Source organism: Lutjanus erythropterus, chromosome 4 (assembly GCF_056507025.1).
Source record: "Lutjanus erythropterus isolate fLutEry1 chromosome 4, fLutEry1.hap2, whole genome shotgun sequence".
NCBI lineage: Eukaryota > Metazoa > Chordata > Actinopteri > Lutjaniformes > Lutjanidae > Lutjanus > Lutjanus erythropterus.
This window is the reverse complement of record NC_139320.1, coordinates 47890948-47901925: the sequence shown is the minus strand read 5'-3', so window position 1 is coordinate 47901925 and position 10978 is coordinate 47890948. Positions and strand designations below refer to the sequence as shown.

At 41.2% G+C, this 10978-nt stretch overlaps 1 protein-coding gene across 1 annotated transcript; it reads left to right on the top strand.

Moving 5' to 3' along the window:
* Nucleotides 1–968: 968 nt before the first annotated feature.
* Nucleotides 969–10545, top strand: crk (CRK proto-oncogene, adaptor protein). The gene is made up of 3 exons (XM_084718182.1): nucleotides 969–1528; nucleotides 3061–3650; nucleotides 8573–10545. The coding sequence occupies exons 1-3, from the start codon at nucleotides 1309–1311 to the stop codon at nucleotides 8708–8710; spliced, it is 948 nt and encodes a 315-aa protein (XP_084574308.1). The 5' UTR covers nucleotides 969–1308; the 3' UTR covers nucleotides 8711–10545.
* Nucleotides 10546–10978: the final 433 nt, after the last annotated feature.

The window sequence follows — 10978 nt, the reverse complement described above, 5'->3', positions numbered from 1 at the left end:
ATGACCCAGTTAAAGGGACCTTTCTGTATAATAGACACTTTTGTAACTCTGAGTAAATTTTGCTGATAATACTTTTGTACTTTTACTTAAGAAAAGTGTGTATTCAGGACTTGGAACAATGGTATTTCTACCTTTACTCCAAGGCTTTACTCTGCTGGCAACCCGAGGATTATCCTCATTAATTGCTTATAACTGAAATTAAATAATTTATTAACCATTAACAGATCCATTATTTACAATTTACAAGTCCTATTATAAAGTACACCAAAAGAGGCACAGTACCTATGGTATAACTGTGTTTATCTAGTGTGTTTGTGTGTCATGGATTCAATTTTTCATTAATTTACGAAAAATGTTCCGATGGAGGATCTCAAACCACATCAGTTAGGTAAGACACTAATGATACTGGAATGATTACAGATTTTTAATAGTGTTTGAGTGACACTTAGTGGCCAAAGTTGCAAATCGCAGCCGAGCCGTTTTTACGGGTTAAATGTGTTATATATGTATTTATTAGAGCTTCTAAATGTTTATGGAGAGTAAAATCTGAGGTGTGTGTGTGTTTGCACACTGTGTAATTACAGCACTGTTTCTAATCTGGCGCAATAATGAGGCAAGCTTTAGGTTTCACAAGAACCCACCAACATGAAGGACGGGCCGTCAAGTTAAACACAGCGCAACAGGAAGCGTAGTTCACTCATTTTATCTCCAAAATAAAAGCTCACAGTTTTATTACTTTGGGAAAGGAAAATATACGTCCTAGTATTAGGTGATAAACGGCGCAAAGTTTATAATATTGCATTTACCAACTGTTATTGTGATATTTAGTTTACTTTATTTGAAAATTATAAGGTTGTATATTTAGGAAGATAATATATTGCTCGAAACGGAAATTGTATGTTTGTATTTCAGATTGTGACTGGGTTGAGACGTGCGTCTGGCGCACATAATTACTACGTCACATCCTGTGAGTGGGGTCTTTTTTTGTTTTCCCGTATCCGCCATTTCAGTTTTTGAAGTTAGTTGTCATCGGTCGCTGGATTGTAGCAGGAATTCTGTCGCTAAAACGCATTTTAATGATTGTTAGAGCTTATTTCCGCTCGTAAACCAGATAAGAGGCCTTTTAAATTCGCGGTTGTGCTTCTGTGTCGGTGAATTGATGTCCACACGGCCAGCTGCGGATGTCGCCTGTTTACTAAACGTGCTCTAGGCGCTAAAGTTTTTGTATGAGTTGAAGGCTTCGCTTGTGGATAACGGGAGGGAGAGAAGGGAAGGCCCGGTGAAAGCCTCGGGTTCGGAGTGGTTATCATGGCCGGAAATTTTGACGCGGAGGACCGCGGCAGCTGGTTCTGGGGTCGGTTGAGCAGGCAGGAGGCTGTGTCTCTGTTGCAGGGGCAGAGGCACGGCGTGTTTCTGGTCCGGGACTCCATCACCAGCCCCGGAGACTACGTGCTATCGGTATCAGAGAACTCCAAAGTCTCCCATTACATAATTAACAGCATCAGCAACAACCGACAGTCCGGTCCAGGTAAGATCACGGAGGGGTCTGGAGGGGCTCGGCATGTGGAGATGCTGATGTGACCATTCTTGCATGACTTGCACCAAAGGAGATGCGCAATATAGAGCCTTTAACACTCTGTTGTATGGAGAATACGACAAGCCAGACACATTAAGACATGTGCCCATTGAATATTGTCTTCTTCAAGGCAAACACACCCCTGATCATGCTTACAGACAATACACATGTGCTCAGGCAGACAACTGACCAGATATGATACAACACATCATTTCAGATTGAAGCACGGTTCTGTCACTATAATACACCGGGGTGGGCGGGTTTCTAACAGCAGACTGTATTAATGTAAGTTCTGGCCTGGTGCATCATTCCACTGAGTCTTATCTATCAGTTCAACCTTCAAGAGTTGTAAATGTTCAAAAGTCTGTCCTGTGATCTTACCCTTGACCAGGGGTAATTTACAGGGCATTTACAGGGGTTATGGTTCAATATATTGCAATACTGTAAGCAATAGGGTGGGAGAAATAATTGATTCTTAGATCCAATGCAATTGTTTTGGGTTTTTTTAAAGATTATGAATCATTTCACAAAAGTTAGTAATTAGGCTTTTAAAAAATCAGGATAGCTGACAAATGTATTGTTACGGCTGAACCAATTTGATGGTGAAACATAACAGACGTAAATATGTGCATCATGGTTGAGTTTTGCTGAAAAGGGCTGAGCTTGAGCAGCTAGATGTTTGCAATCTGCACAGCACACTGTGGCTTAAAAGTTTAGAATTTTGAGGCATTAGTTATTGTTTTATAATCACATCATAGTCTTCTAAATCTGAGTCAAATCGCAACACACCAAGAGATTCGCACCTCTTGTATGCAAGGTGGTGTATTACTGTTTGTAAAATCTAACTGTCATAGCATACACACCACCATATGCATAAAATCTGAGTTTACAAAAGTGAACTTTTTTGTGTAATCAGAAGAATGAAGATGAGTAATAAAAACTCAAATGCGCTCACAAATCTTTTCATCTATCACAATAGTGTTTTTGAGAATCAATACAGTATTGTGGTCCTCCGGTGTATCACTGTTTTCCTGCAACCCTAGCATTAAGGTAAGTTCTGGCCTGGTGCACACCATCCAAATGAGCCTAATTTACCAGCTGACCCTGAGTGAGCTGTTAAATGTTCAAAAGTCTGTGTTATTGCCAAGTTTTAATAGACTTTGACCAGACTGTATCCCCTGCCTTGGCTGGGTTTTTCTGTGAAGGGACCTGCAGGAGAATATTTGTTGTATTTCCTCTTGTGCAAAATTACACAGGCCTTTCATTGAGAAGAGCATAAACAAATATGAAAGGAGGAAGAAATGTAAAATAAGGAAACAAAAATCCTTCCTGGTCATTCTGGAAATCACCACCATCACGCTTGTTTACATAAATAGACTTCAGATCAGTCAGATTTGAATGTGCAAGAGCAGGCTGCGTTTGCAGAGGAAACAAAATCATTTTGTCTCTCTGACTCGTCTTCCATTCTCTCTCATTTTCACCAGGTCTGGCCCATCCAAGGTTCCGCATCGGAGACCAGGAGTTTGACGCGCTCCCTGCTTTGCTAGAGTTCTATAAAATCCACTACTTGGACACCACCACCTTAATAGAACCCATCAACAAGTCCAAACACACCTCCTTCATCAGCGTCGGCCCTGGTGGAGCCCCCCCGCCACGCCTGGAAGACGAGTACGTTCGAGCACTTTTCGATTTCCCTGGCAACGACGAGGAGGATCTCCCGTTTAGGAAGGGCGATATTCTGCGAGTTCTCGAGAAGCCCGAGGAGCAGTGGTGGAATGCCCAGAACTCTGAAGGCCGGGCGGGGATGATCCCTGTGCCATACGTGGAGAAGTACCGACCGGCGTCTCCGAGTTCGGTTGCGGGGCCTGGCGGGGCTGGGGGGCCGCCGGGAGGAATGGGGATGCTAGGGAACTCTGACGGCTCTGCAGCCCAGTCCGGCGCTCCACTGCTGGGAGACCCCAGCCAGTACGCCCAGCCCACCCCCCTCCCAAATCTCCAGAACGGACCTGTCTATGCCAGGGCCATACAGAAGAGGGTGCCCAATGCCTACGACAAGACTGCGCTGGCCTTAGAGGTAAATATGGATATGTGTGTGATGTTTTTTTTCTTAATATGTGCTGGGAGACACGACACAGTGAGTGAATGATGATGTAGAACCCCCCCCCCCCCCCCCCTTGAGCTTATCGAGACTGAGCTCACATTCTTTCACTTTCTTTCCCATTCTGCTCATAATTATTTCTTTATTTCTTTAGTGTGTGTGAAGCAGGGTGAAGAGGAATCAAGGCCAGAACACACTCAGCAAGCCCGCTGTGTAGTTTCCTAGATAATCAAGTCATTTAAAGAGAAAGTTTGGACTATTTGAAGTGGGGTTGTACGATGTGCTTATTGACAGTCAATGTATTACCTACAGCAGATGGTGGTCGGAGAAGCAGAGAGGAGTAGAAGCACAGACTTTAAGCAGTATACTGCTGTGGACAGGGTTAGCTATAATCCAACTATAACAAATTTATATCAGTTTAAGTGTTCACTATATTTAGATTATTTTTACAGCTTTACCTTACTGCCAGACAGCCATATCTGACAGGAAACTAACCTAATATAGGCCAAATACCCCTCTCTTCAAAAGCAATCACTCCATTGGCAAAATCAGTTATTTTACCTGGCCAGCCGTGGGAGGTGTTGGTCTACTGCTGCCTTGATCTGTTAGTAACCCTCTAAAACTCTGAAGTCACAAAATAACACAAACCAAAGCAGCAGTAGACCAGCAACTCCTGTGTTCTGCAGTGTAGAATAACTGTTTTTCCTTCAGGAGTCTGGTTGCTTTGGTTGTTGTATTTGGCTTATATAACCATGGTTTCCCCTTGGAAAAGGCTGTCTGAGGGCAAGGTAAAGCAGTGAAAATACTGTAATTATGGTGCACACTTAACCTTACACTTTAATGGATTTTTATTTTTTGAGTGAACCATTTTTTAAGTGAGTAAAATACATTTTGCTGCTGACCCTATCCTGTCTTCTCTCTGTCTCTCCAATGTGGGGGCGTGGCGACCTACTTTATGCACCGACTGTCATAACGACCTCATACAACCCCACTTCAAATAAACTGAACTATCCCTTTAATATCTTTTCTGCAGAGATCGGTGCTGTGACATTACATATTAATCCACATCAAGTCTGCCCTTAATATTTATTAAGTCACTGGCTTTGTCTTTCTAGACTGGACTTGTATTTGAGTGAGGGGCACTTAGTCTCCCCTCAAGATGTTAACATAATAAGGTATCCCAATATGAAAACTGCCATTAAACTCTGCTCCCTCCCTGCTCACGGTGGCTGGGTTGTTAAACTGTCCGGAAGCGAGAGCGGGGCTCCCACGGAGCGGGTCGTTGGGGGAAGGAAATAGTTTGTGTTTGGGAACAGGACCATTTCCTCTGGTCTCTGTGAAGCCAGGAGTCAAGCTGAGCCAGGAGTGAGACTCGGAGGCAGACATGCTCTTGTCTCTCCGGCCCTGCTGGACTATTAACACTGAAGACACCAAAACAGATCCATCCTCCGACTCCTCCAGTCTGCACCCTTCTTTTTGCTCTTTGTTGAGTCAAACTACAAGTCTGCTGCTGGTTCAGACACCTTCCTCTGGCTCTTTTGTCAGCCAGAAAAAAACTTTGGTTTGCTTAGTTACATATGACAGGTAGATCCTTTGTATGAGTCTGTTTCTGCCACTCCCACTTGTCTGAGACTTCTCTGGTCTGACCTGTGCGAGGCTGCATGTTTTCTTCACTCTAGTTGGCCAGAAGTGACTCAGCAAGGCAGCACTGGAAAGTTAATAATTAGTTCACATTTCCTTGTGTCGTCTCCAGAAAACTCACTGATCACTCTTTATCTTCAGCCAGGGCTGATATTGATATTATATCGATATCATGACATGAGACTAAATATCATCTTAGGTTTTGGATATTGTCATGTTGTGATATGGCGTGAGTGTTGTCTTGTCCTGGCTTTATAGGCTGCATTACAGTATAGTGATGTAATTTTCTGAACTTACCAGACTGCTGTAGCTGTTCTGTTATTTGTCTTTGCCCACTTAGTCATTATATCCACATTACTGATGAGTATTATTGAAAATGTTTTTGTGTTAATTGGGGATCGGCTGATATGTTTTTTTGCAGGGTTAATCCAAATAATAGTAATCAGGGAGACCAACATTACATTTTGAACTGACACACATTTGCAGTAAAAATTGAAATTTATTTTTTTGCTAACTGTAGTGAATATAGATTATTAATGCAAAACATAAATCACCTATTATGAACAATTATGTATTATCATGGATTAAGCTACCCAGCAGTATATAAGGCAACCTAATTAACAGTCAGATTGACAGAGGGCTACATCAGAACAGTGTTGTACATTTAAGTCAGATTTAAAAAAAAAAAAAAACGAAGATTTCAATAATGATAAAACATGTCGGCCGATAATCAGTCGACCCCTGGTGTTAATATTTTGTGAAAGTGCCAGTAGTCATCCCTGCAATTATTGAATTATTGAAATTCACATTGCAGTTATTTTGACTGAAATTGTGATTTGCGATACGAGTAGTGGGAATGATCATATCTGCATCACAGTTTTCATTTTTACTGGGGAAAAAATCTGGTGATGATGTGACATCTGTTGGTGTTTGGAGTCTGAACCAAACAAAAATGTTTTCTTTCATCTGGAGAACAAGATTTTTAGGCCAGGACATCCCTGCAGCGCTGCAGCACTTCAGTGTAATGCTGTTATCCCACACATTTTTCTCATTTCAGTAAAATTTCAATTTCGATTTGGATATTGCACTTGGCCATATTGTGATTTTGATAATGTTATGATTAATTGTGCAGCTCTAATTCCAGTCTTTGTGAAGACCAGAGTCCGTGCATGTAGTTAATTAAAATAAAGACACACAGTAACAATGTGAATACCTTTGCAATCTGTTTTCAACAGCGCGGGAACAGAGCCGCAAATTCTCGCATTTAAGAAGCTGGAACTACTTTATGTTTGGCATTTTTGCTTGAAACACTTCAATGATTAATTCCCAAAATGGTTGCAGATATTATTGATCAACTAATTGATTTCTCCTTTCTGCTCTAGTAAAAGACCTCTGTGAGGCCTGCACTGCTCAGTTTTCATAGAAACATTGTCAGAGTTGTTACCTCAGCTGTGTGGTGGTGCAGATCATAGCGTGGTGTGTTGTGTATTGCCTCATGTTGGTATTACAGTGAGGTCTATATTGGTTTGTGGTATTTGTATACAGGGAACCAAAAGAGCGCCTTACAATGTTTTGCCATCCACTGCATCAGCTAACAGCTGTGACCAGTATGTGTCAAATGGCTCTGGCTTGTTGCATATTGATTATAAGGTCTGAAGCATTCATGCTTTTCACCAGGCAGACATTTCACTTCCATTTGACCACGACCTGAGCCAATCCAAGGGATCGACATGGGGGCCAATCAATGTTTTTTTTTTTTGTTTTTTTTTCATTCATTGGTACCTGCAGTATAAAACCACTATTATTCCTTAGGTCATTGTACCTCAGGTAACCCGTCTGTGAATAATCCCTCCTTTTGCACTGGAACTGCTTCATAATGCAACAGTGTTTTGTTGCCTACAGTAATTGATTCATTATTATTCTATTATATTTAACTATTTTGATAATCAATTAGGTAAAAGTTTGAGTAATTTTATAAGGGAAAAAGTTAAAATTCACAGATTTCAGCTTCTTAAATGTGATTTTTATTTTTTTATTTGTTTATTTTTTTTGCTCCTCTCTGACAGTAAACTGAATGTCTTTGGGTTGTGAGTACAATCAGACATTTGAGGACGTCGTCAACACTGATCAACATTTTTCATCATTTTCTTACATTTTAAAATGAATTGATTAATCAAGAACAAACCAGAAGATATTCACAAACTCGAATCAGAGAATTCAGGCTTTTTTTAAAATTACTGAAACCAATTATTGATTATCAAAATAGTTGGCATAAAAATCTAATATTCTGCTCTTTCAACCTTTTAAAAAACACAGTATAATAAAATCTAAAATATTCAAACTCATTTCAGAGTTAATCTAGTGTTGTTCCTATAACATTTCAAACTGTTCTAAACTTCCTGTTCTCTGATAATATATGTAAATCTGTGTTGGAATATTGGACGTCATTTAATTTTCTGGTATTTTATAGAACAGATTATTACTGACAAAAACATAGTTGACAAAGAAAATAATTGTTAGTTGCAGCCCTTGACATGATGCAGTGAAATTTATGATGTACTATGAGACTAGGAAAACCTTTGAAGAGGGCAAAGCCATTTTAGCTGTGGGATATTCCTGAATACTTTCATTAATTTTGACTGTGCAGCTGCATTAGATTGAAAGAGAATATTCATTACTAAAGGTCTTGGATCAGAGGAAGAAAAAACTGGATTAAGCCACCTGCAGTCATGCAAACGCTGCCGGTTACACATTTAACACAAGAAGGATTGTTGTAACAGGTTATCAGGCTGATACTATGAGCCCAGGCGGCTTTAACCCCTGGCTGTTCAGTCGTCACGTCACGTCGACTTGAACTTTGGAACTGTCTGTTAATCCGTGTTTGCACAGGTTCAGTGACACAGAACAGCCACTCCTCTCCCCGTCGAGGTCAGCTGGAATCATACAAGCTGCCACCCAGCTGAAGTGTTGTTACCAGCCTTTTTTTCATTACTTCATCATTTAGTTTGTAAATGTCTTAAACCAGAAGATATTCAGTGTCAAGTGATACAAAACAGACATCAGCAGCAAATCCTCGTATCAGGGGAGGTGGAACTGGTTGATATTTTGGCATTTTTTGCTTGATAAATGACTGAAACTATTAAAAATAATAAAAAATAAATGTTTTTCAGCTCTTCTGAGAGGAGGAAGGATTATATGTGTTTTGATTATTTCTAATCATGATAATAATCTCTGTTTTCTCCCCCCTCCCTCTCCAGGTGGGCGACATGGTGAAGGTGACCAAAATCAACGTGAACGGCCAGTGGGAGGGTGAATGTAAAGGCAAACGTGGCCACTTTCCCTTCACACACGTCAAACTGCTGGACCAGCACAACGCCGAGGACGAGCTCAGCTGAGAGCGGACGGCCAGGCCGCAACCTGGACACTAGTATTAGACCCTTCCTCACCCCCCCCCCCCCTCCCCCCTCCCCTTACTTCCCGTTCCACACACTCACCCGCTCCCTCCCGCCTTCCCTCACGTCTGCTCCAGCTTTTACCTGCACCAAGTACAGTTTCAGAGAATCAAATGAGAACAAAACAAACTCGTCAGACTCTCGTAACGCACACTCCCTCCGTTTCTACCCTTCTGAATAATCACACCCGCCCTCCTCCACCACCTGACTGACGTTAAAAAAAAAAGGGGGGGTCATGAACTCGACAGTGGAGCTATAAACTGAATCTCCTGTTCTGTGGATGTGGCGACACCCTTCAGATCCTCCCCCCTCGTCACGTCCTCGCCGTGGACGCGTTATCAACACTCACTCCTCAGGAGGCTCCTAGCCGCAGAGTTCAACCACTTCCTCTTCCTGTGTTGGAGCCAGTAGATAACTGCTCGGCACCATGTCATTTTTCATCCTCGCCCTCATCCGTCACCATGGTTACAGCGCTGTAGGATCACTAATGCTGCATTCATGTCAGATGGGAATACAGTCACAAGTTGAAGAGTAACAACACAGTTTTCATGTATTTTGTCTTGTTTAAAGTACTGGGTTTATTTTATTTAAAGGAATAGTTGACATTTTTGGAAGTATGCTTGTTCATTTTATCGCATAAAGTCATAAGAGAAGATTGATACTTCCAATGTCTGTACCAGGCGGCAGCCTCTGGGGGTCAAAAAAAAATGAAGACAACACAGTTCCTTGAATGGCCATATGAGGCAGTCTCCAAAAGCAAGTCAGTCCCATGGACTCCCATATTAAAACGCCCAACTTTACAGAAGAAATAAACATGTTTACAGCCTGGTAGAAAAACGGTTTTGCTCTCTATAGCTAATTTCTCTGTTCATAACGACTGTACAGGGTCTGAATTTCTATATAACTCACCTGTTTAAATTATATGAAGGCTTAAAGTTATACATAATTACGGTCACAGATGGCTAGCCGCTAGGTAGCCCTTTTATTAGGCCGCCTGTGCTCCACTCACGCTCCTCTTTGCCCATTTTTGGATTAGCAGGGGTTTAAGAGTCAGGCGGTGCCAAGATGGCAACAGCCAGAACCACCACACTGCGAGCTTCACAATAGCTCTCCAGAACCACATGGGTGATGATCAGATGCTCCGTCCACTATTTATTATACAGTCTATGATCAGTACTGGCAATATGAAGCTACCGCCAGCAGCTGTTTAGCTTAGCTTAGCTTAGCATAAAGACTGGAAGCAGGAGGAAAGCTTGCTTTAAAGTTCACCAATTGAAACATATCTTATGTGTTAAAAACTATTAGAAGAGATGTGCATATTGTGTTGATTTTGGACGTCCCTGTGGACAAAATCAGTACTGTTTCCACTGCCATAACCACAAAATATGACATCAAAAACACAGTTATCCAAATATAAGTCTGCTCCTGCTTCCTTTTACATGATTATCATATTACTCTAACTTTGACTGGAAAAATGTAAACACAGGTTTGTTTCATCTGATTTAAACGAGACATTAAGAATAACTATACAAAAATAGCCAATCTTATAGTGAATCGTCTTGTTTGCTATTTTAATCTCATCGAGGCATCAGTATAAAATTGAGACTGTTTCATGACCAGTTTAATCCATACAAAAAAAGAAAGTTTAAATAGACAATTTATTTTTACAGGGGATATGTGCTGGGCTATTTCTTACCTGGAACCAGTTGCTAGGCAACCAGCAGGTACTCCAGGAAGTCACTGCACCCAGTCAAGAAATAGCCCAACGCATAGCCCCCATAATGGTCTTTATACTTGGTGTAACTCTGCTGGAATACAGATAAATGTTTGGACAGAGCCAGGCTAGCTCTTTCTCTACGTCCAGGCTTTAAGCTAAGCCAATTCCTTCTGTTGGTCACTTCATATTTAGCAAACAAATATGAGAATTGCATTGATCTTCTTATTATCTCACCAGGAAAGCAAATAAGCACAATGATTCTGTGAACCCTGATCTATTTGTTTCACACTTCCAGTGCAGGCGTTGAATCTGGATAATCAAAGTTTCAGTATCAGCCAGTTATTCACTCAAACCTGCCTTGGCAGCATTATTTTTTTTCCACGTTTGGACTTAATTTTTCCAAACTAGTATCTTCTTGGTGGTGGTGGTGTCTTCATTGAGAGGAATATTTAATTCTAAAATAACGTTGAAGGAATTTGTCAGAGTTTACAGCT